This window comes from Mollisia scopiformis (assembly GCF_001500285.1).
Source record: "Mollisia scopiformis unplaced genomic scaffold LY89scaffold_22, whole genome shotgun sequence".
Lineage (NCBI taxonomy): Eukaryota > Fungi > Ascomycota > Leotiomycetes > Helotiales > Mollisiaceae > Mollisia > Mollisia scopiformis.
This window is the reverse complement of record NW_017263602.1, coordinates 957,165-980,617: the sequence shown is the minus strand read 5'-3', so window position 1 is coordinate 980,617 and position 23,453 is coordinate 957,165. Positions and strand designations below refer to the sequence as shown.

The window sequence follows — 23,453 nt, the reverse complement described above, 5'->3', positions numbered from 1 at the left end:
TTCGTCGCGTGCATCAAGCAGTAAACCCGATGGAAAGGACGATGAAGATTATTTGCAGATATTCTCCGGGGAGGATCTGGGGAAGCTTGTGGGGCTTCCCGACAACCTGATACCATTGCACGTGTGTATGTGAGGTGGCGAGGTTTGCGGACCTTGTTCTTTATCCATCTATATATTATGTTGTCATCTCTGTGTTATAACCATAGATGGTACTCTGCTCGGCTATAAGTACCGACGGCAGTTAAATCGCCGTCGTTTCAGTGCCCAGGTACCTAGGTATTTACTGATGAATTTAGCCAGCTGTCCTTACGAAAACGAGACGGCATTCCATATTTAGCTCCACATCTAGTGGTTCGCGAATACATTACTTCATTCCTTCAGAAACATTAAGGCATACGTTAATAATATTGATCACAATTGCTTCGTCCCATCTTGAGTATTATAATCCAAATTGATATGACACTTACTGGATGCAGCAGCTCAGAATTTTACGCGCTTGTATCATATTTCCATTCATTTTTATTTTATTTTCACACACCATAAGTACTGAACGAGCGACCGGCACACATGCTTGCGATTCCTCTCAAGCCCCATTGGGATAATGTAGCGAGCCCCTAGATTTAGCGAGGCTCTGCGGACTTTCAGCAACACCATATTCATTCCCCAATCTCCCCGTGGCACCCCCCCGGATCAGGTTCGCATCTCTAAACTTTTATGAAAACTGTCAAGCTAGACAGGTATCTCTCCTGCTCTTTTGAATCAGGTGAGAGATTTCGCAAATTTGTCTTTGGCATTATCACACCATTCTAGGCTCGTCTTACTTCAAAAGCATATTAATTTTTGTTATTCTTACTCTTGTTCCTGTCCTTGTGATACCAATCTTTGGGATGGCTGGGAAATAGTCAAGCACTATGAACAAATATATTTCGTGTTGTTTATGGACGACTCAGCGGAAATAGATACTTGGCAATGGTTTAGGTGTACGGCTCCAGGTGATCAATGTTACACAGAAAGAAACGTTCAGTCTAAGGATTCTTTGTGGCCATCAAACGTCCATGCATAATCACAAGTATCTTTGTATTATCCAAGTACTATACCACATCCGGCGCACACGATTCGGACTTCAAAGAAATTCCTTCAAATTTGGGTTGACCCGAGCGCTTTATTGATCTACGCTTGAAGTCTCCGGAAGTAGTTTAGCTGCAATTTTTTATCATGCATCTCAAGATATTCTAATTATTTATATAAATCTTTATTGCAGGCATTCCTAAGAAGCAAAAGCTAGGAACACTTCGAGACCGGCAGACTCATATCTTATAGTGCTTTCATCAACCGAGGGATATCAGTTCAATCCACTCCCAACGATGGCTGACAATAGCGGAGCAGGTCCCAGCACCCGGGCAGAAGATGACTCTGGTAGAAAGGTAAGAAGAGTGGCAAAGGTAAAAAGCTTGAGAATTGCACGTGGAGGAAGTGAACCCGAAAATGTTAGAGACAATGACAGTGGAGAGCCTGAACCGGAAGGTAGTGGAGATGAGGTGGAGGAAGGGGACCAAGATTCAGATGAAGAGAGTCTCGGTTCCAACGATTCGGAAGAAAGCTATGACTCGGAACTAGGTTTACATGACTTCGTCGTTCCGGATGAAGAAGTCGAAAACAGTCAAGGGAGTGGTGGCTCCAGCGATCATACAGAAGTGGTTGATCGTCCTGACCGTGGGATAGAAATGGCGCCACCAGACAACGTCGAGGTGAAGGACTTCAATATCGTTCGCTTGATTCAATTCACCAATAAAGCTGGAAATGACGCTAAGTGCCCCATTGTCTTGAACGCAAATTATTTCAAGGTAGATTATGGAGACTTTCTTCTGCGTCTAAACACCTATTCCTCAGAAAATATAGATCGAATCCATGTTCGCAACTACTCTGGCCAGGAGAGATATATTCCGAGACGCATGTTACAAAGTGTTGAGTTGCCTTGGTCATTTCTAAGCGACATTGAACTAGACGATGAGAATGGTATTGGGCTGCCCTTGGCGTTTGTAGGGGAAATTATACCAGCGGATTTCGGTGGTGGTGTTGACTTTGACGAGAACGAAGCCGTCATGATCAAAGCTAATGGAAACCCAACAAAGGTTGTGGATTTTGAAGGTCGTGTTGGTGAGATACAGATGCGGCAAGACAAAATAAAAAGATTAGCTCAACCCGAAGGGGGTAGGAAAGCATTTGAGGAGGAGGAGGGGGAAGAACAAGAGGAGGAAGATCTCTTATATGCACCATTTGAATTCCCGTGGGAGCTGCGCGTCAATGTAGAATGGTTGGACCAGTGGAATTGGCTGATAAGCAACGAATCCAAGTCATCATCTCAAGGAAGCAACACAGATAAGGACAAAGGTAAAGGCACTAGCGACTCAACCAGAAAGTCAGAGCCGAGAAAAAGAGGACATGACGACGACGAACCAAAACCAAAGCCCAAAAAACGGGCAAAACTTACAACTGTATCCAAACCTAAAAGTGCGTCCAAACCTACCAGCGTGCTCAAACCTACAAGTACGTCCACGCCTAGACCCGGAACCAGCGATCGTGATGCTATTTCTGACAAGGTCAAATTCGTCGTGGAAGTGGGTAAAAGATATAATTTACGACCAAGAAAAGCGGCTCCATACACCAGATAGGTCTATTGAGAATAATAGACCTATGTCATTGAAGATTTGACTTTAATCCCAGTGCGACTGCATTGATCGGATCAAATGGAGGAGAACGTTGTTGGTAAAATTGTCCGATTGTATATTTTCCGAAGGGACCTATATTTCAATGCCACCTCTGCTACGCGCATTATCTTTCCCAGATTGAATAGCAATAGATTTATGAACCTCCCGCTCCCTTGCAGTCATTGTGTCTTCCTCTCCTCCACCTTCCGCTTGCGGAATTAAGCTTCCCTCGCCACCAAGTCTTTTCATTGGTGCGTCGCCATCCGGTCTCACCAGATAAGCTAGACTGTATCGTGGAAGCTTGCTTTGCTCACCTGGAGCAAAAGTCACACGATGCATGTTACTCCTGAGAATCCCGCCACTCCATTCGACCATGGCATCTCCAAGATTGATGATCGCGTATCCGGGTTCAGGCTTGACATACATCCACGCAGAATTATCAGTAGCGTCTCTTCCAGGAAGCAAAATCTGAAAGCCACCAGTGAGATTGAAAAGAATTGTCAACGTTCTAATGTCAGTATGACCGAGCAAGCTGGTCCTTCGATCACTTTCTGGCTGTGGTGGATATTGAAGCAAGCGAAGAGCAGTTCCGGATGGTAAGCTCATTGGCTGCATTGAGGCAAGTGTACCTAGTGGAAGACGCAATTGAGTATCAAGGTGAGAGCAGATAAGTTCGATAATCGAATGTGCTTGATTCATAAAATCCCAGACATCGGCACGATGAGACTCAACACATGGTGGATGGGACATTGGCTTCGCAATTCCTGTCATGTCGTCTTGGCTGATGTTGTAGAATGTCAACCGATCTGGTCTACCGTCTTTAATCTTGATGTCGCCTAGTTTCTTGTACCTGGACTACTTTTAGTCAGCGGGCCTCGATTTTGTTGGCAAGAATCGAAGCGCTGGGAGTTGATACAATGAGGGGTAACTCACCCGAAAAGAGAATGAGGCGGATGATAAGCATATTGCGCTAAGTCACCAATGTCCATCTCACAGATCTTTTTGTTAATCTCGAACATAGTCTCTGATTTCTCAAGGAATGACTGTCCTTCGGCACAGTCCTGGAAGTCAAGCATAAAGAATCCCAATTTTCTAGTAGCGCTAAATAATGCTTCCGACTCTTCTGTCTCATTATCTAGAAGCTTCGCAAAAGAGATGCGGGGAAGTTTAGCAACTGGAACATCATTCGGAAATGGTGGAAGTTTTTCGAAGTAGGATTTCGTAGGCATCTTGAACATGTGAAGAAAATTTGACTTTTTGATTGTAAATTGTTTCAAAGAATTTGCATGGCAAGTTCTCCTCTTATAAGCTGCAGCGCGACTCCATAGGGTGTGGGTGAATCATTATATAATTGGCTTGTCAGCACGAGGGCGCTACTCAAGACTTCCTTGAACCAACGAAGTCCTCTCCACATCCTCATGCATAGCTCTCTTAGACTTGTCTCTCATGCAGCCTAGAGGCTGAGACTACGGTCCCATGTCAAAAGAGGAATTATTCCCGATTCGCATGTAATGTGAATCAGGGCTCGTCAAACTTAAGCGACAATTCAGGGGAGAAGGAAAGCACATATGTAAGCACTGTGACCAAAGGCCTGCGGCTAATTAGAGAAGTGTCGCATAGGATTGTACATTCAAATACATCTGAAGGTCTGTCAAGAAATTACAAATGAGTTTAGCTGAAAGAATCAATCACCTGACATGCAACGCCAATCTCACCAGGGCAATTCACAGGGATACGCGTCAATACCCCGCGTCGCGCTCAACCCCATACTTTGTCTCACAACATCAAGAATCACCACGATGTCCAGCAAAGATGTCTTCCACAGTAATCGATCTCACAGAAGACAGTCCCAGCGGCGAGAACCTGCCATTTCCTCTCAACGCTAAATCTCGAAATGCAACAACTCCTTACACTTCCACCCGCCTGCCACCACTCCGCGAGGTCCTCAATTATGCACAACCCCAAGCTCGAGCTCAGCCCGCGGTCTCGCAAGTACTTGCAGACACGATCAAGTCCATGGATGCAAGCTTGCTTCGGTCGTTGGTCATAAAACATTGTCATTCGAACGCGCCTCTGAAAAATGCTCTGGAGGAGGAGTTGTTGGTGACGGGCAAAGATGTCATCCGATACCACGACGGATCAGAATCTGAGGATGACGCAGAGAGTGAGATCAAGAGTGATGAGGAGGGAAGTGGCGACGAAGAGGAAGGTAGCACCACGAAGCCAATTGCTATCGCGGATCATGAGTACACATCGCGTTACACAGAATGCATCAATTGCAAAGAGACCTTCGATGTCACTGAGAACCTCGTCCGAGCATGTTATTGGCACCCTGGTAAGAGAAACTTCTCTCGGCTTCTGCGACGGGTTCTAATACAGTTGCAGGTGAGAAAGAACTTTATGATGACGACGACTTCTGGGCAGATCACGACGAGGATTGCCATGGAAGGATGGAGGACCTTGATGACGATAGCACATATGCGGGCGGGTTTAAGTGGACATGCTGTGAGAAACTTGGAGACTCTGAGGGATGCAAATTCACAAAGCACCAAGCCCCGATCAACACGATCAAGAGAGTAGCGGCTTCAACGGGACAGAAGAGAAAAGCGGAGGAAGAACTTCCTCGACTTGAAAGGTCGAAGTGGTAAGGGGTATGATCACCCAGTCTGTATCGTTATATTGTCTGCTTGCACAAACTGTAAGACGTTCGATTAGTAAGCAAATTGTCTGTCAATCCATCAATGTTTCTAATATTAATTGCTTCTTTCTTTTCAACACAACAACTTTCCTCGATCTCGACTTGACCCTTTGTCTCACAGTCTAGTCCAACAACCCACTACCCAAAGTCTCCTCTGCAATCATCCCTCAACCGCTACCCAACCCAAAGACTCATGCACAACCTCAAACGCCTCTTCACCGAATAATGCCCATTAATCGTATGTTTACATTAATACTATACCAGCTGTTCTCTGCATCCCGAAACAAGTGCTCTGTATCTAGCAACAGACTACCGCAGCGAGCTTCACCAAGCACAGACGTCCCGACCAGAAGAGGCCAGAAGTGAGACGATGTCGATAGTTCTTTGAGCTGAATTTTCAATATATGTTAGGTTAAGTATAATTCATGCCTCCTTCGTACGAGCTCGAAGATATTGCCCCGCACCACAATGTTCTAGAATAGAATACGACCATTAAGGATACTAGACTTTTCCGTACGACATGCAACAAAACAATCTTTTGATCTCTAATTGGCTAATTGTCTAAAGCCACTGTTTGTACCTGAAGGGGCCATTGACGACCACTTCATAATATAGACGAAAGTCAGACTCAATATTTTATTACCATGTCTAACATTCAATAGATCAGCCTAACAATAGCAGCAGCAGCGGTAGCAGCAATAGCAACAACTATCATCGGTGCGACGTGCAACAAAACATATTCTCTGCTCTAATAGGCTAAGCCTCTAAAGCCAATGTCTGTAGATGAGGGGACATTGACGACCACTTCGTGATATCGACATACCACCCAACAACGCCTCACCACCCAAAAACCTCCTCCACAAACTCCACCCTCCTAGCCCCTCCATTCAAGCACGCACCCACCGCAGCCCTCACCTCATCCGCCATCCCAACCGGACCACAAACCAACACCGCCAAACTCTCATTCCCTTTCTCATCCACCATCTCCTCAATAATCCGCTTCACATCCGGTCTTCCGTACTTTATATTTAGAGCCATCATCTCCTGCCTCACTTCTTTCACAGTCTCCGAGATATCTCCACTAATCTGTTGAGTCAATGCATCTTCTCCCGTCACGAACACACTCAGATTCGCAGTCTCATTCATAGGCAGGTTCTCAAGTTCCCGGTGGAAGATTTCGTGGACCATAGGGACTTGCTTAGCAGCCCACACGAAGCGAAGATTCCGTGTACGATTTGTGGTCCCTGGTTGGAGATGAGACTTGAGGTAAGGAAGTGCGGCAGAGACTCCAGTGCCGCCTGTGATGAGGAGGACGTTGTCGTAGTTGTGAAGAGGAGTGCTGTGCCCGTATGGTCCTTCTAAGAGGATGGTGAGTGGGACGGGTTGATCTGATGATGAGCACAGAGAGCGGAGCTGGGCTGTGAATGAGATGTTGGACGTTGTGGAGGGACGGATGTAGAACGTGAGTGTGGTTCCAGATGGGCGGATAGCAGGAATTGGGGTGGCGACTGGGAAGACAGCAATCTCGCTGTCATCTTTCCCTGTCGTGGGTGAAAGATTGATGCTCTGAATACTATCTACTGGAGATGCCGGATGGGACTCGTCGCCGTTGTTGGTCCAGCTCGCAACAGTGAACGGATGGTTCTCCCATCCACGCCATTTGAAAGGTTGGTAAAGAAAGTAGTGCTGGTTCGGCTTTGGCTTCAATAATTGAGATCCCGCAGTCACGTTGAGGACCAGAAGATCTGCATCTTTGATGTATTCGACTGTGCTCTTGGACGTCGACATGTCTCCAGAGAGACTGACGTGAATGTTACAGTAGACTTGGCGGACAATCCTAGCAAAGCGATCGAAGCACCAAATAGCTACCAGAGGCCAGACATACGGATCGTACTGACTGAGAAAGATCTTGGTATGGCTGAGAAACATTAGTCGTCGAGCAAACAATGTGGGCGAGAACCTTACAAGAACAGTCCAACCATAAGTCACGATTGACAAGACGACGTGCAGCACGAGGAAGATTTCATAGGCTTTCTGACGAACAAGGATAGAAGAGCTTCCTAGAATCAAACTCATCGATATAGTAGCCTGGAATTATCAGCATCAACAAGACTTCAGCAACAGGTAATACGCACAATCGCGCCCATATACCAGTACTGTTCCGTCCAATCAAAATTGTATGACTTCGCTTGAAAGAAAGTCAGTCGCCGCTTATTGATGTACTTGAAGCACTTACATTTCAACTCCATGACCGAGTATCCAACAGAATGAACAATGGCTTGAATTGTGGCGATTCGCGCGATGTGTCGATGAAAGATATTAAAAGTCGAAAATTCCCACCCTGTCGCCCACAAGAAGACGTTGTTTCGTCCAGAGAACATCCACATCACGGGAAGGTTCGCGTATGCCATAGTACCAGTGCGATCTGAGACATACCGCCAGATTTGGTCACTCGGTGTGTAGCTACAAAGTCAGCCCAAGTCTTCATTGAAGATGGACCCGTAAACGTACTAGAGGTTTGGCCAAAATGCTTTGTAACTGACACTACAAATGATAAGTGACCATGTCCAATACGCTGTCAACACGATGGTTTCTATACGAGTTGGAATGGAGCAGCCCCAAAAGAGTCGTCTATGATAAGAGCCTATTATAGGTGGGATGATGAATTTGGTCTGTGTCCAGCCATGGATCTTCTCAAGGACTGTGTAAGGTCTAGATCGGCTCGCTTTTTGCTGCGATTCAACCTCCTGTTCCGACGAACGCTGACTGAGGCTCTTATGTGGAAGGAATTTGATAAATCGAGTGACGATGCCGATCAGGAGAACACCACCCCAGAAGCCATAGACACCCCATCTTGGTCATTCTTAGTGAGTGAAGACTGCATCGGGATAGATGAGATGAGCTACTTACCCGTATTTCTGGTGAAGGGCAGATTCTTCATCGAAACTTGACTATGGAAGAAATCAGTCTCAACATGTCATGATTTGGAACAGACACAGTATCCATACCTCAGTGTCCACGCCAGTCCTGAAAAGCGATGGAGAGATCAAGATGGAGCTATTCCAAACTGCTACCGTACCGATGTCCTCGAAATTGACAACTGGTAGACTAGCAATGAAAGTGTCGGTAAGATTTGGTAGGACAGTCTCGTAAGGAACCAAATGAATCAATCCATACGAGGTGCAAGTCGTGTTAATGGCAGCTTGACCAGCATTGATCTGATCTGGAGAGCAGTATAACTTGGCAGCAGCGTACATTGATTCAAGGAACGTCTCATCTTGGCAAGTATTGTAATAGTAATCGGCAGTGCTTGTGTTGAAGGTAAATTACGAAAGAGCGGTCAAAATGCCATAGAGACAGTCAGACGGGGCTGCAATAATCGGGTAAATGAAGAGCAAAAACCCTAAGAGAATACGGGAATTCATATTGGGAACTTAGAAGATTGGTAATCTAAGACCTGATAATGTTACAAGAGCAGAATTAGGAACTGGCCAGGGATTAAATATGAGCCCAGGATACGGCCGTCCCATATTTGTGAACTTCAACACCAGAAGTAGAAGAAGACAATAAGACGGACTGTCATCAAGCCACCATGGAAATTCGACAGGTGGATGGAAGAAAGAAAAGACGGGAACAATGCCAAGATGTTAGATTCTGCTTCAAGATTCCAGAAGTTGGCGAGGCCATGTAGACCCCACTTCACCGCCTGGATCAACCAACTGATTGGCTATCTGATGACCAAGGTGAATCAAAGCTTCCTTGAAGTCTAACCCCACCGCCCTAGCGTGATCAGATAACGGATTAAGCTTCACGCTAGAAGCAAAGGCTTGCACAAGTGCGATCTGATAACAATCACCCGAGGACCAGAAGACCAATACCCACGGATCTGTCCACCGTGATAGCTGTAGATAGCATCGCGAAACGTAAGATGCATGCAGCACTTGCCGTTCAGGTAGAACTTCTTATGTAATTTGAATGTATGTTTGCCCAACCGCTGTCCTTGTACGTGAAACGCCGGAGAAAAGGAAAGAGTAGAATCAGAAAGGAACTGCATGATGAACGTATTATATCCAGATACCATCTGTACTGGACCATGTCCTGTAGGGTTGGGGGAAATAATTCCACACCACGGAAGTAAATCATCTTGATGCCCCCTCTCGCGACCTTGACGGGACAACCCACACCTCTTGCAATTCAGCAATCTGCCAAGCACTTGCTCATGCAGATCCGTCAAGGTCAAATCGTTTCCACCTCTTTCTTGTTGGCCCGAAGCATGGCTTTCCACACTTGCTTGGGCGTTCCGATGCCGGAACTGACAGCTGTTCGACTAGCGAGTCATGAGCGATCTTACATACAATGAATGAAGGGATCAAGGATGCGGACTTCGTGAGAACAATCTAAGAGAAGAAGAGTAGCAAACATGGCCGCTGACACCTTTTGGGGGTTGGGTTTGAGGACGGCTTTCGTGCATCTGATGAGATGAAGGGAAGGAGACGAAGGAGACGGGAAGATTTTTCGGAGCGGCTTTAAGCTGACTAATCCTCATTGTGACAAACAGATCGGACGGAAAAACTCTTCTGAAGACCTCTGTAGTCAAGTTCTGTTCCTAATCTCTTCTTTAATCTCAGACTTCTCAATATTTTGATGGTATCACCTTCTGGATAATATGATTACATTTTGAGGACAAGTAGTCCCCAATGGATGCCTCTCAGAATCTTCAAGCAAGTCAGCTTGAAGTCATTCCATATTCTGGTCTCCAAAAATGCCACACAAGCATTCTGAACATACGTTGTCTTCCAGTCTCATCTTCCAAGTGGCTGAGATGGCTAGAGTTCTGCGTGTAGTCAATGCTACCCTGCAATTTCCCAGTCAGGAATAGCTATCAGCTGATGCCGCGATTGCAGGGGGGCGATAACATTGAAATTCTTCCATCGTCGCGTCTTCCCTCTTTCCATTGTTTCCTCGACGTTGATTGTGTATTTGCTGTCGAGTACGGCTTCCGAAATAATGCCTCCCAAGAAAACCTCCACTCGTCGAACGCGCGCTGCTCCCAAGCCTACTCCAAAGCCCATCATGTCGGAGGCCTTGAAGGATGCTATCGACACTTTGCCTCAAGAGAAACTACGAAAATATGTCAAACAGTATTGTGAAAGTATGACGGATCTGCGAGAAGCTCTAGAAAAAGAGTTCTTGGTTCAAGGAAAGGACATTGTACGATATCATGCCGACACAGATTCCGAAGACGCAGAGGACGATGAAACCTCATCGCATACTGAAAAGGGCAGCGATAGCGAGGAAGACTTGTCTCGAAACAGGAAGAAGTTGAAACCAATCGCCATCAGAGACGAGGAATATGGACCTCGGATGGCGAAGTGCCAACACTGCAACGAAGACTTCGATGTAACTTACAACGACAAGGGCGATTGCATATGGCACCCTGGTTTGATACCCTAGTGAATGATTTCTCATGGAGATCCGCTAATAGGGAACAGGATCGAAAGAAGTAGACTACGAGGCAGATATATGGGCAGATCATGATCCCAGGTGCCACGGCAACTATAGCGACTTTAAGGACGATGCGGGCATGGCAGAAGGATTCATTTGGGATTGTTGTGACAAGGATGGAGACGACGAGGGCTGCAAGTCGACGAAACACAAAGCCGCAATCAATATCACTGTCAAAGAGCCACCAAAACGAGACCAGAAGCGGAAAGCAGAGGAAACTCTTCGGAAGACAAGACAAATGGCCAGGTGCCAAAGATGCCACACTAGGTTCGATATCTATGACAATAAGCGCAAAGCATGTCTGCATCATCCTGGTATCTCTTCCCCTTTTATTACGTGTGGGACGAAAAGGCTGACAAGTACAGGTACGAAAGAACCAACAGATGAGGATGACTTTTGGTGTGACCACGACGAAGGCATAGGAGGAGCAATCATGACACTCGTCAATGAGCCGGACTACGAAGATGGGTTCGTGTGGTCCTGCTGCGAGAAAGCTATCAGAGAAGACGGGTGCAAGCGGGGAAATCACATGATTGTGAAAAAACGCTGAGGGAAACAGAGAGAAGGAACAGACAACAACGAAAAGGTGGTGAACAGTATGGGTGGCACTTTAGTACTCATTTTGCAAAGTTGTAGAAAGGTGATTCTTTCGGGCACGACTCTTTGAAGGACGAAATCACGAGAGAATTCAGCACTTAATTCGAGGAATCTGTTAAGAGAATGTTGCTGCCTTGAAAGTGTACCCTAAGCTAACTAACATCCTCCCTAAGAAAGAATACACAAAACGAATGGACCATCACCGAGCTTTAGGGCCTCTCCCACAGACAGACTTTGCCAACTGACATACAGAGACCACCAAGAACAGAAGTCTCCAGGACAACTCATAGCCTTCTGCCGAGTGGCTCTCATTCCCAGCTCAATGGGCTCTCTTGACAAAACCCAAGTTAGCATGCTTCTTCCACATATGCTCCGTCAACTTGTCCCTGCGGGTATACCCCGCACCCAGACTCTTGGGGCATCCCAAGACCTGACAGAAATGGAGAGTTCCATTCACGCCATGCTTGGAAGCTTCATGGCGGATGCGATCAGTGTCGCGCTTGAAAGAGGCTTGGCAGCGTGATTGGGTGCAAGCAAAGGTGTTAACGGCTGGAGCTGGAGCAGAGGTCGTGGCCCCTGCTCCAAGAGAGGTGGACGCTGCTTGGCCTTGTGCATGTCCATATCCAAGTGGAATGTTAGAGGCAAATGAGCTCACAGCCGGAGCAGGAGTGGTGGCCGGTGCTACAGGAGCCGTGAATATCGCTTGGCCTTGTTGTACACTGTAATATCCAGGAATTGAACATGCAAATGAATTTACTGCTGGAGTAGGAACCGTGAAGGTTGCTTGGTCCTGTGCATTGCCAAATCCAAGTGGAATGTCAGAAGCAAATGTGTTCCCCACTGGAGCTGGAGCTGTGGCTGCCGCGGTGGGAGCCTTCAATGCTGCTTGGCTTTGTGCATCGCCAAATCCAAGTGGGATGGGAGAGGCGAGAGTTGCGAAGTCATTTCTCTCGGCTGGATGCACCATGCAGCCAGCTGAAAGGTTGAAGTACGGCGCTCCCGTTGTTTCAGGGGTTGGATACATCCAGCCAGTGTAAAGACTGAGTCCGATGTGCTCTGATTTACTGGCCGACGGTTAGCAGGATATCAAAAAAAAAAACTCACCGCCCAGCCTCAGCGCCAACAAAACCCCAATTGGGGTCATATTGTGGGTCTGAGGTAGGGATATCCATCCTTCCATTCGTCAAGTTTTCGTTGTTGCTGAAGTCTTGCATGATGAGGGTGAGAGGGCGTCGGGGTTTGAGGGTGTGAGGGCGAGAGGGCGTTGACAAGGATGTTCAAAATTGAGGCTGTCGAGGTTACACACTGCGAAAAGGTGTGCTTTGGGGGCGGAAATCTTCTCCTCGCGAGCGTGGGAAGTTGCTCTGCTTTATCATTTTGAGATGCGGAGGGTAATTCGCGTTGTGTGGCTTACGCCCTTGTTGGGAGTTGTTGTGGAGTTGCATGATGAGCGGATTCACACCAGGCTCACGAGGCTCACCAGCCCATTGAAACTATTGAAAGGAATTTTGTAGCTGTTAGTGCATCACGACCAAGCTTCCAAAACAGAGAGCATTGAAGCCATCTCATTTCATGTCTTCATCTCTGTCTCGACGCTCCAACGTCGGCTTCCGCGTCTGACGAGACACGCGCAATTGCAGCTATTCTGGCTTCGAAAGACATGATCACTTTGATTGGGATCACTGTGAGGCATGCATATGATTGAGTCATTTCTTTCCATACGCTTGAAGGACATTATACATTGTTGCCGCTCGTGCAGGAAAAGGCTGTCAAGAGAAGAAATCACCCCGAGAGATACCAATAGCAATACTTGCATCACCAACCATCTGCTTTCCAGCTCTTCCTTTCTCAAATCCCCACCACGAATCTCCTAGTCTCTCGTTATTGGTTCAATAGCTCCTAGCATTCTGACTGTAGCTCGGTGGTGCCGCAGTCCTCGCTTGCTCCAAGCCCTTCTGCCTCTTCGTCTCCTCTCCATCCACCGCCACCTCCTTCTCCGCATTCTTAGCTTTCAAAGCTCTGTGCACTCTTCCGGATCCCAGACCATGATCGTCCGCTCGCTCTCGCCAACAACTCCTCCGATCCACTTCTTCCTTCACAGCCTTTGAGGCTGAGAATTCTATATGCAAGTGGTTGAGTCCCCCTCCAAGAAGATTTACAACAACACCAGCCAGACAGTCGGACCACTTAGATATTCACGTGTCATCACGCATCTGCATAATTTAAGACATAAGAAACGAGAGAATAGAAAGAGTTGACCTTCGTTCTGCTGTAAGTCAAAATCCAAAGGTGCTTTGTCAGGGTGCCGAATTAGGGAGTCGCGTGGGCATGGCGGCATGACATCAGGAAGCCAGAAAAACCAAATTCCAATTCAAGTGTTGAGTTTTCGAGACATGGATAGTTGAAAAACTGAGACTGACTATAACTTTGCGAATGAACCCATATTTGAAATGTCTCTAGAGTGTGCCGTCTGAAAACAGCAAGAGGGCAAAGAAGTATCCGCACTGGGCTTTATGCTCGTAGAGATTAGGCGAAAAACAATACTGAGAAGCCCTTTGAACGTTGTTTCAACTTGCCCCCAGGTCTTTCTTCACACGTTTTCCCAACCATCTTGCTTTTTGTACTCCTCCAAGGCTTCCACAATGATTGTTGCTAATGAAATCAATTTCTCTTCATCCAGTCTTCTGCCTAAAAGTTGAAAGGATGCTGGGGCACCGTTGTACTTCTCGGGGTCATCTGTTGTGAATAGCAAATGGATGTCAGTCATGGGAGTCATATGATAGCAGATCACTGCATTGTCTAGATCTTCGGGATGATAAGTGAAAGATTGACTTACACGCAAGCCAATTCTTCTTGTCCACGTCATTTAGTGGCTTGTAGTCCTTATCAAAAATATCAATTGTCTTATTGGCATTGGTGACAGGGATGACCATGGTGGTGTAGTCGAGAACGTTGGGGAAGTTGCTGTACACTTTTACGCCTCTCAGCAGGCCGCCTCATGCACAAGCGAATGGATCAGACAACGTACAGTAGTGGTAATATTTTCCTGGAATTACTCCTGCGTGGGGTGATGCTGGCAATATTACGGCATCGACGGGAAGGCCTATAGTACAAGTCCATCATTTCAATGCACCTCTCTTGATTTGGAAAGACGATAACTTACCCGTCGAAGATTTCGTGGCTGTTGAGTTCCAATACGCTTGATATTTTTCACGACATTCTTTGAGATGCAAGTACTGCTTATAAAAATCCAGTAATAGAGCTGGGGGCTTGGGCTTCTCCCCAAACTGTGCTTGTATCTCTGGAATAAAGGGCTCGCCAGACAAATTGATTTGCTCAAAGACATCCGCGTTTCCATCAGCGCGCAGGAAGAAGCTCTGTAGCATGTGTCAGCTGTCATACATATTCAAGCTTATGCAGCTGCATACATGCATAGTTGCTGCCTCTCGATGAGATGGTGGGTCCCATGTCACGAACTAACGCTCTCGTTAGCAGGGCTCAGAGTACGCATGGGATAGCACACACTTTATATCCCTTGAGATCTAGAGCCTTTTGGACTATTCGCAAAGCCCGTTGGATTGGAGGGTGTGGAACAACCATCCCATCATTTTCATATAGCCCGAACGATACTTTATCGCTGCCTTCTAGTGCTATAGAGTTGGGTTCCGTTTCCAGTCTGCTCGAGAAATTGATGACCTCTGGATCGTCAAGCCAAGGTTTCGTCGATTGCAAAGATTTAAACATCAGTCGCAGGGATGGAAGCGATATGGCCATGATACCAATGACCGAGGGAATTACTGGCTGGCCAGGAACCTGCACCAAATATTAGTGGATGATCATCGCGTAGCAAAGCTCGACCTGAGAATAACCTACACTATTCGCCACGTCTTTGTAAGAGATGCGGCCATGAGACGGCTTGAGGCTGTAAAGTCCGGCAAATGCACTCGGCATTATGACTGAGCCACCTGAAGCATACTGTGAGCGCTCTATGCTTTTCCAATTTCAAGGCGGAGCGCACTCACCAATATCCGTCCCAAATCCAATCCCGCTGCCTCGCAGTGCTTGAAATGCTCCTTCACCTTGATCAATGCTGATAAGCTTGGTGGGAGTGGTAATCTAATATGATGCGTGCTCACCTCCAGAGGATCCTCCAGTGGACAGAGCCTGATTGAAAGGATTCTTCGTGTACCCAAGGATGTTATTGTTCGTCTCTCCAAACTATGACGTGTAAGCTTGAAAGTGCGAGCCTGTTTGGGAGTAAATGAGCCCAGGCTTGGCTTACAAACAAAGTTTGCACGCATGTAGTCTGCGAAGACTTGTTAGCAGGATATCTATTATAGACCATGGCAGGTAAGAGGGACTACTTTGGCAATTGGGATTGCTCCTAAGCTCTTCAGCTCTTTCACTAAAAGGCTCTCCACGGGTCTCTCCTTGTTGATCCAACCCACGTATCCCATCGAAGTATTAACACTGTTGACGTGAAATTGATTTTTCATGCTGACAGGAAGACCATGCAGCGGACCAGCAGTCTCGTTATGTTGTTCGAGGTATTGGTCAAGCTCTTTCGCCTGCTCGAGAGCTGCTTCGAAGATGAACTCGAGGACATTGTTATTCTGGAAACAGTTAGCGTGATGAAGATGTGACTGAAATGAGTGGAGCAATACAAGCTGGTGGGCGTATGGTGCTCTCTTGCAGAATGCTGTAGTGACCTTTACTGCTGTGTATGTACCTTCACGAACACGTGCCAGGATATCGACTGGATCCAAGGCTGTGATCTCACGGGTTTCTGGGTCCAGCAGAGATTCGATGAAGTCCCCCACTAGTTTTGGCGTGTTTTCCGCTCGAGTCAATACATCTGTAGGGAGCAGCCAGTCTTGTGGAATGAGTTGATGAAGTGCCCTTCACTTCTCTGCTACAATTTCTTGCCATGGGCGATCAAGGTGGGCCGGGAGCTGCATGTCGAATAGAGACTCCTGGACGCTGCTTCGAGCGCGCAGCCAGAGCGAGAACAGACAGATGGACAAGAACAAGATGGAGATCTTGTATCTCATATCCATGACCGATGTTGATAGTCATCACATATTTATTGCATTACGTTTGGAAGAGAAGAGCGCGAACGAATCGGGTGAAAACGAAGAAGGGAAGCGCGAACCAATCACGATGCACCCTTTGTTGACAGACCGGTGAGCGCCTCACTTTCCCTGAACCACAAAACCATCCAGCCACAGATTCAACTTTAATAATTCTACAGGGCCAACACTTCACCAGTCCAAAGTTCTAATGGTCGTAATTGGGCTGCAAAAGTCAGTCGGGACAAACTCAAGCCACGCATTTTCTGTGACCGGTTGGTCTTCCTTTCAAAGATTCTCATTCATGGCCTCGAGCAGATAACTTGGCAACTCATCCCGGAGACAGCATTCATCTTATCGCCTGGCTTGATATCTGTCCCTTGCCATCCATGAAGCTACTCATCGTTGGCCTGATGAGTGCCCAGGCATTCGAGGTAATGTGAGCAGACCAGTGAGCTTCCGTGAACCATCGTGCGACCGGTGGGCATGTCTTCTACTAAATCCGAATCCATTCCCACCATCGCAACTCGATACAGAGTGACAAAGTACCTAGTCTGGGCTATCCGACGAGCATTACCATTTTGAGCCTCAAATCTAGAATTTGCCGTCGAGATGTCACGCAAGCCAGGCGAGACCGGCAGAGGCATCAGCGATATGCAAGACCACACGAAAATGCTCGCCGGGGTTGAGGGGTATTTGCAGATGATGCAGCTCAACGTTAATCGAGGTTTCAGCGGGGCAACATGATCCCTAATCAGAACGCAGGCCACTTTGATGTAGCCGACATAGCTGCAGCACGATGGAGAGGACGGCAAGCCTCAACGAATGCACATGGATCATATCCATTCTTTGACGAAGACGACATCAATCTTTCATTGGCCGGAAACAGTGGCGACACAACCTTGGACTTGAATTGGACTCCTGTCGGCGAGAATCTTCAAGGCATTGGCGGTTGGATCGAGAGCACCCTAGTTACAGCGAAAAGAGAATCCAACGTGCAGTGGCATTAGAAACTGCACGCAAGATTCTCTTTTCGCTGCAACTAGGGTATTCGGGTGTTGGCTTGGTATTGGGCTCAGGGAAATGGACCCTGGGAACTGGGAGCTGTAGCAAGGTGTTGGGCCTGGAAATGAGGATCGGGCAGCAAATTTCTTTCCTATGTATTTTGACGTGTGCGGCATATTGTATGGTGTGCGGGCGGGATCATCTCCTGTGCTCAGGTGGATGGTTTTACAGTAAAATGAAAAAGTGGTAAACAATTTTCGACTCGCTGCACAATGATATACAAATATTTTAGCGCAAAACACTGCTGTTTATTGGAGCCTAAAGATGCATATCTTGGCGGGTCATTTGATTGACGAAGAGTGAGTGGTACCACACTCGTCCAATCCCGCATGACTGAAGTTGGAAGCTGGAAGTATAACCATACCTCGCTTACTTCTTGTGGGCCTTTCTCGTCCGCAGGGTTTGTTACGGGGAAAGAATTCGCCAGACGGCGCTCCGTTTGCCACTCACCATTTTACAGTCTCAGTCGTGTCTCGTTACTCTCCATCGCCTCGGGTTTAAAGAAGTCAGCATACTCGTAGGTCATACTTCATTCTTCTTCTCTTCTGTCCCATGTTTGATCTTTGATCATGATTTCATCCATTATGATAGAAAATCTATTTTCGCCTCGTATTTGAACAGTGCTTATACTCAACACTAATATATCTCCGTTTGTAGGCTGCCATGGATGTCAATCAGCTTCTCCAAGACAGCAAATCCGAAGACTGGATTCTGATTAAGGCCGACGAAGTTGATCTGACTACTTTAGTTCAACAGCCAAAGCTTTCTACTATGCCTCTAGACAGAAGACTGGTTTCAGAGACATTGCATGTTTCCAAGACAGAAGACTCCACTTTACAATATTGTAACCTCGTCACTTCCTCGAATGCAGTTTAAGGATTAGACTCCATGAGGACGAAGTTGCTCTTGATGACGCTATTCCACTCGGTAACAGCAATTATAGCCAAGGGGGTCGAAAGAGGTCCCCGACTCGATTTTACAGCCCCTTTTCATGATTAATCACCCTATAAGGACTAGAAAGTGATCGCCCTGAGCACGACTGGGACTCAGCCTGAGCATGCTCAGGGCTCAGGGCTCGGCTCTGGTTAGAGCAACGATTGCTCAGGCCCAAGACGGAAATAGACTTTGGTATCTTGAAATAAATCCATTTTGGGATACATGCTAACCTACCTAAGACTACGCCCGCTTTAGCTAGAGGGAATTGTATATTTCCCGATCAAACTAACGCGAAACGAAACCCCTCAGAAAACAGAGGTCAAAACCTCAAGTTTTCGAGGTATTTTATTTAGTATCAATCGACTTATAGATATATTGTATTATACTAGCGGAATACAACCAACAAGTCACACCCCTGGCATCCTCGAGTCACCAAGATTAATTCTATTAGTCTATTCTAAAAACCCTTACTCTCTCGTCCCAAACAATTGTATTAAGATACACTTACGTCCTTTATCCACATAATAATATACTCAAATTATTTAAAAAGAGGGTAATAGCCTATATTTTAATATAAAACTTTGACGTGCTCTAATCTCTAGCAGGCTAAATTTGCGTACTACAAGTCGGAACACTCCAAATTATAACACTACAAATAAGAATACTCCATTCTATAATACGAATAAAACACGTACACTACTCTATAATAACCTAAAACAAGATGCTTTAAGGGCGATTAGTTTAAAGTATAGCTTACAAACAAACGTGCTACCGCTTTAGTGCACTTATAGGGCTAGAGGCATACCTTTAATTCGGGGTTCAGAATCGGCCCCTTCTATTAATAGTACGGCTTTTCCTAAACGCCAAAGGGGGAGCCAGATTTAGCACCCTAATACTACGATATCTGCAATAGAATTTACTTGGAAATTACGTTTATACTTCTCGATAAAAGGAACGAGTATAGAGAAATAGCCCTTCCCCTTTACTTTATTAAAAAGAAAACCTCGAGTAAAGAGCATGTGAGGAGAAAACACATCACGTGTGTATAGAAGCCCCGTAACATACAAAGTCACAAATACCTATACTCTAAGTAGAATATATCCTATGTGTTAAGATATAATCTTCTCTTTAATTAATTGTTCCAAACCAGAGCGGTTACCGCTTTGCCTAAGCCAAGCGGCGAGCCTAAGCGGCGTTTTCAGCGTCCCGAGTGCTGCCTGAGTCTGGCCTAAGCGCGACCATAACGTCAGCAGCTTCGATGTTATGTTGGTTCAATGCCTAAGACTGCGTAAGCACCATAATGTGACAATAAGCGAGCAAGCTAGAGTGCACAAATATACTATCCCCCTGGCGCAAAGGAAGGTGGAGGCTTCTTGCGTGTGTGCAGTGGCAAAGGGGGTGCGCGAGTAGGAATCTCGAAGATTCTCTGGTGGAGATCACGCTTTTTATCTTATTGGCAGACACCCCATCGCTGCTAATCAGCCCTATAATTCTCCAACTTCCTACTTTCTCTGCCACGGCAGAATCGGACCATGTGACAGCTCCTAGCGGTAGCGAGGCAAATCCTCGGGTAATTACTTTTGAAATACTAACATTGATATTTTTAATTAACCACTTTTCAACCAAATAACAGGACAGATGGCCGAGCTGGTAAATCAATTCTTTCTGAAGTTAGTTGTTGAATATTAACAGTTTACAGGTTATGGCGGTATGTACAAATTAAATTCAATAGGTTATTAATTATGCTAAATAAATGCTAGCCAGGTTAAGGTCTCCTTAGCACAATTTCCTGGTCACGAAAGTGGCGCGAGTTCGAGTCTCGCTCTGTTCAATAATTTTTTCGACTCTTTTTTTTTTTTTTGTTGGAATGAATGAGAAAGAGTTTTTAATTGATATTGATATTGATATTCAAGCATAACTACAATAGGTTTAATAAGCGAGCTTACCGTAGCAGGGCGAAGTGGACAGGTGTTGTCATGACGGATTGGGACAGTGCGGCGGCACGTTATCGCGGCTGAGGGTATAAACTCTCAGACTCTATATTTTAGCTCTGCAGGCAGCTTCGACTCCGATATCATTCTTTTGGCTTCGGCCCCTTTAGGTTACTTTGAAAAAAAAAAAACTCTGAAACAAAATTTATAAAATATATGATTAAATCACGTGATTCGGTCGCGAAGGAAGAACTGGAGCACAAAAAAGCTCCGATTTAAAGAACAACGGCGACGGATCAAATACATTTCCTAAACCCAAGCCGTAGTGATATCGATTGATATTCTCATTACGCATATTGAACCGCTATGAAGGCTCCAACACTTAGCAACGTGTCTCGGGATTGTGAAGCTCTCACTAAAGAGAGCAAATTGATATGAGCCATTAGTGATTGATCTTCTTCTGGGATGGAATCCAACACGCATCGGTCCGGAATTAAGACAGTTGTCTAATGTTCGTAATCTTCGATATGAAGCTGCATCGAGTTGCAATAGCAGGCGACGGAGAAGGTTCTTCTACAAAGGGGCTTTTGTAAATGACAAGGAGGAAGAATTACCACACACTTAGGAGCGCAAAGCCGAAGCGGCATCAGTGGACAAACTAAAACGTACGTACGTACGGCCATTGTCGACGCATTGTATCGAGGATCGGATGAACATCAAAGAAGACAGTTTTCATTTGGGCGGCAAGGCACCTGGGAGACATTGTACCCGAACCCTATACTGAACTATCTGGCTAAGGAATGAATTCAATTCCTGTAAACAACTGCTTCGTCAAAAGGGAGCGACCTTCCATGATTGAGACCCGTCGTCGGCGATGGCGTTCGTTGATATGAAAGATTGAGACAGCCATCGCTGGCAATCGTTGGGTCCGATATAGAGTTTAAGAACGAGAGCTGCTATCACCGGCAGCAGCCTGCTTAGGAGTCAGTATCTGAATTGCATGCCCTGCTGGCTCCTGTAATCACAAACCTCTCTCTCCCTCCTCTCTCTCTCCTCCTTCTCCTTCTTGATGTCGTCCCTCTTCTTCTGGGACGATGTGCCTGCGTCCATCATACGGTTCATGTCGCTGCTTTTGGTGTCTGCGATACGATCATTGACAGCTTCGCGTGCCTTGTGTTCTTCCTCGGTCTCGGAATTCTTGATCTCAGTTGGTCGGTAGATAGATTCGGTGCACGATTAGAGGAGGTTGAATGGGGTTCTCGGTGAAGCAATGGGTGTAGGGTGTGGGATGTGGACGTGGACAATTCACGATGCTGCTTAGGAGCATCTTTCTAGGTGGTGGCCATTGCTATTTAAGTGCATCATATATTGCAGATTAACAAAGGCTCTCGCCTTACTCTGTTGTGTACATGAAATACGGCAATGCATTCGCCCTGCTCCGCTGTGTATGTTGGCTTTCTCCCTACATTTTCACTTCGAACACGTCACCGCCGCCCGGGATGTAGGCAAGTCCTCTGCAGCGGCCCGACACTCGACCAGCTCTACCCTTCGTCCGCTATCTCCTGTAAGATCCAGTGAATTATGGGCTGGAGATTTGGGATAGGCGATGTTGACTCATGTATGGAGTGATTCACTTACCGCATCTAGAAAAGACTACAGCAAGAGCAGTGTTTGTGCAACGAAATCGATCTGCATGGAATCAGTCTGCAAAGAAATCAGCCTTTCATCAATCGGCGTCCAACCCGATTTGTGCAATCCCTTAACACCTGTTCTGCATCCAACTCCATATTGCGTCAATGTGGCATAAACCCTGCATGCCACCGCACCAAACCGGCGTTCAATCTCTACCGTTAGTGACTCATGCATGGAATGACTCACCGATGTGATTTGTCTGATTCCAAGCCTTCGACCAATTACTACTCTACTGTAATGAAGCTTGAGGCTATAATATCCACGTGATGGGGTTGAGAGGAAATGCTGCTATTTGACTAATTGGATGGGATACGAAGAGTGCATACCAAAGGGGTTGGTTAGTGGAACAGCACATCACGAGATGGTATTTAAGATGCAGAACCCCATCTAACGAGCACCTTGCAGATGCGTGTAAGCAGTATACCCCAACCTTGGAGGGGCTGTATGTTGCTCTCTATTCAAATAATTGATCGTAATAAAGCGGCTACACTAACCCTGACTTGCCGTGCACATGACCTGATCGAACCAATCTCGCTTCTTATCCCTTTTCAGCCTGTACTTGGCTAAGGCAACCATCTTCTCCTTGACGAACGCAGTGATTTTCTCCTCCGAGACTGCTTCAACAAGCCGATCAAAGTCTGGTGTTGCAGCTCGGAGCCGTTCCCAGACTAACATATCGGGGCCGTTAAATCCCTGGCGAATGATGCAGTGAAACCACATTCGCCCATCTTCTTTGCATTCTCTCATGAGCGCTGAAGGCCTCTCATCCAAAGGAACATCCCTAAGTATAGCTCCCTCCTCTTCTTCCAGGATCCTCAGGAACATTTCCAAAAACTTCTCGTACCTGGTAGCAACGCTATTATCGTCTTTGAACCAATAGTTTGGCGAATCGAGTAAAAGCCAGTGCGGTGGAGAGCAGAAAAGCTGGCAGGGCCCAGCATATGACCATTCCCAATCAATGACACCGACGATCTTCAAATCCCGCTCGTTATTGACAATCATATTTGCTGGGCCAAAATCATCGCAGATAAGCTTAAATGGCCCCTTGTCATACTTGGCTAAAACATAACGTGGGGTAACGAACATGGGGACAAAAGTCCGTGCGTTCAGGCTGTAGAATCTCGAAATTAAAACTCTTTACATTAGGACTAAACTATCAACAACTCCACCATTATGGATCCTTTTACCACTCCACCTATGTCTCCACGTCTCCCAGGTGCAGAGATCAGAACCAAGCACAAAGAGGGCATAC

At 46.4% G+C, this 23,453-nt stretch overlaps 9 protein-coding genes and 1 non-coding gene across 10 annotated transcripts in view; 4 read left to right on the top strand and 6 right to left on the bottom strand.

Annotated features, from left to right (window-relative positions):
- Positions 1-1,364: 1,364 nt before the first annotated feature.
- Positions 1,365-2,672, top strand: LY89DRAFT_673959 (uncharacterized protein; the record flags this gene model as incomplete). The annotated part of the gene is made up of 1 exon (XM_018213401.1): positions 1,365-2,672. One exon carries the CDS (start codon positions 1,365-1,367, stop codon positions 2,670-2,672), a length of 1,308 nt encoding a protein of 435 aa, XP_018066533.1.
- A 129-nt stretch (positions 2,673-2,801) lies between these two features.
- On the bottom strand, positions 2,802-3,937 carry LY89DRAFT_786308 (Clavaminate synthase-like protein; the record flags this gene model as incomplete). Its single annotated transcript, XM_018222969.1, has 2 exons — positions 2,802-3,558; positions 3,642-3,937. 2 exons carry the CDS (start codon positions 3,935-3,937, stop codon positions 2,802-2,804), a joined length of 1,053 nt encoding a protein of 350 aa, XP_018066532.1.
- Positions 3,938-4,520: 583 nt separating this feature from the next.
- Positions 4,521-5,356, top strand: LY89DRAFT_738793 (uncharacterized protein; the record flags this gene model as incomplete). The annotated part of the gene is made up of 2 exons (XM_018220400.1): positions 4,521-5,043; positions 5,094-5,356. 2 exons carry the CDS (start codon positions 4,521-4,523, stop codon positions 5,354-5,356), a joined length of 786 nt encoding a protein of 261 aa, XP_018066531.1.
- Positions 5,357-6,243: 887 nt separating this feature from the next.
- LY89DRAFT_700097 (uncharacterized protein) lies at positions 6,244-8,663 on the bottom strand (the record flags this gene model as incomplete). Its single annotated transcript, XM_018217102.1, has 7 exons — positions 6,244-7,324; positions 7,367-7,494; positions 7,542-7,594; positions 7,643-7,869; positions 7,918-8,259; positions 8,317-8,357; positions 8,415-8,663. The coding sequence occupies 7 exons, from the start codon at positions 8,661-8,663 to the stop codon at positions 6,244-6,246; spliced, it is 2,121 nt and encodes a 706-aa protein (XP_018066530.1).
- Positions 8,664-8,938: 275 nt separating this feature from the next.
- LY89DRAFT_224048 (uncharacterized protein) lies at positions 8,939-9,891 on the bottom strand. The gene is made up of 2 exons (XM_018205973.1): positions 9,790-9,891; positions 8,939-9,733 (listed from the first exon to the last, which is right to left on the bottom strand). The coding sequence occupies exons 1-2, from the start codon at positions 9,826-9,828 to the stop codon at positions 9,215-9,217; spliced, it is 558 nt and encodes a 185-aa protein (XP_018066529.1). The 5' UTR covers positions 9,829-9,891; the 3' UTR covers positions 8,939-9,214.
- Positions 9,892-10,011: 120 nt separating this feature from the next.
- Positions 10,012-11,624, top strand: LY89DRAFT_722537 (uncharacterized protein). Its single transcript, XM_018218740.1, has 3 exons — positions 10,012-10,846; positions 10,899-11,225; positions 11,277-11,624. Exons 1-3 carry the CDS (start codon positions 10,414-10,416, stop codon positions 11,459-11,461), a joined length of 945 nt encoding a protein of 314 aa, XP_018066528.1. The 5' UTR covers positions 10,012-10,413; the 3' UTR covers positions 11,462-11,624.
- A 203-nt stretch (positions 11,625-11,827) lies between these two features.
- Positions 11,828-12,722, bottom strand: LY89DRAFT_673954 (uncharacterized protein; the record flags this gene model as incomplete). Its single annotated transcript, XM_018213400.1, has 2 exons — positions 11,828-12,572; positions 12,613-12,722. 2 exons carry the CDS (start codon positions 12,720-12,722, stop codon positions 11,828-11,830), a joined length of 855 nt encoding a protein of 284 aa, XP_018066527.1.
- A 1,376-nt stretch (positions 12,723-14,098) lies between these two features.
- Positions 14,099-16,595, bottom strand: LY89DRAFT_786303 (amidase; the record flags this gene model as incomplete). Its single annotated transcript, XM_018222968.1, has 13 exons — positions 16,425-16,595; positions 16,173-16,381; positions 15,873-16,121; positions 15,791-15,814; positions 15,645-15,726; positions 15,531-15,587; positions 15,382-15,473; positions 15,034-15,321; positions 14,937-14,984; positions 14,672-14,885; positions 14,537-14,611; positions 14,345-14,479; positions 14,099-14,244 (listed from the first exon to the last, which is right to left on the bottom strand). Exons 1-13 carry the CDS (start codon positions 16,435-16,437, stop codon positions 14,099-14,101), a joined length of 1,632 nt encoding a protein of 543 aa, XP_018066526.1. The 5' UTR covers positions 16,438-16,595.
- Positions 16,596-20,210: 3,615 nt separating this feature from the next.
- On the top strand, positions 20,211-20,409 carry LY89DRAFT_t62. The gene has a single exon. It is a non-coding gene; the product is annotated as a tRNA-Gln (tRNA).
- A 2,241-nt stretch (positions 20,410-22,650) lies between these two features.
- The window catches only part of LY89DRAFT_709995 (uncharacterized protein), a gene marked incomplete at its 5' end in the record, with an annotated part of 2,773 nt that continues 1,970 nt past the window's right edge, over positions 22,651-23,453 (bottom strand). Inside the window, one exon of the mRNA XM_018217797.1 lies at positions 22,651-23,259. Within this exon, the coding sequence (XP_018066525.1) occupies positions 22,691-23,259 (569 nt within the window). The 3' untranslated portion in view covers positions 22,651-22,690. The remainder of the gene's footprint in view (positions 23,260-23,453) is intronic.

Bases quoted from the DNA above. Each gene is read 5' to 3' on its own strand.
- LY89DRAFT_224048 (XM_018205973.1), bottom strand. From the start codon at position 9,828: ATGTTTGCTACTCTTCTTCTCTTAGATTGTTCTCACGAA. The intron at 9,734-9,789 runs GTCCGCATCCTT...ATGACTCGCTAG, and splicing joins TCTTAGATTGTTCTCACGAA to TCGAACAGCTGTCAGTTCCG.
- LY89DRAFT_722537 (XM_018218740.1), top strand. From the start codon at position 10,414: ATGCCTCCCAAGAAAACCTCCACTCGTCGAACGCGCGCTGCTCCCAAG. The intron at 10,847-10,898 runs GTTTGATACCCT...AATAGGGAACAG, and splicing joins CGATTGCATATGGCACCCTG to GATCGAAAGAAGTAGACTAC. The intron at 11,226-11,276 runs GTATCTCTTCCC...TGACAAGTACAG, and splicing joins AGCATGTCTGCATCATCCTG to GTACGAAAGAACCAACAGAT.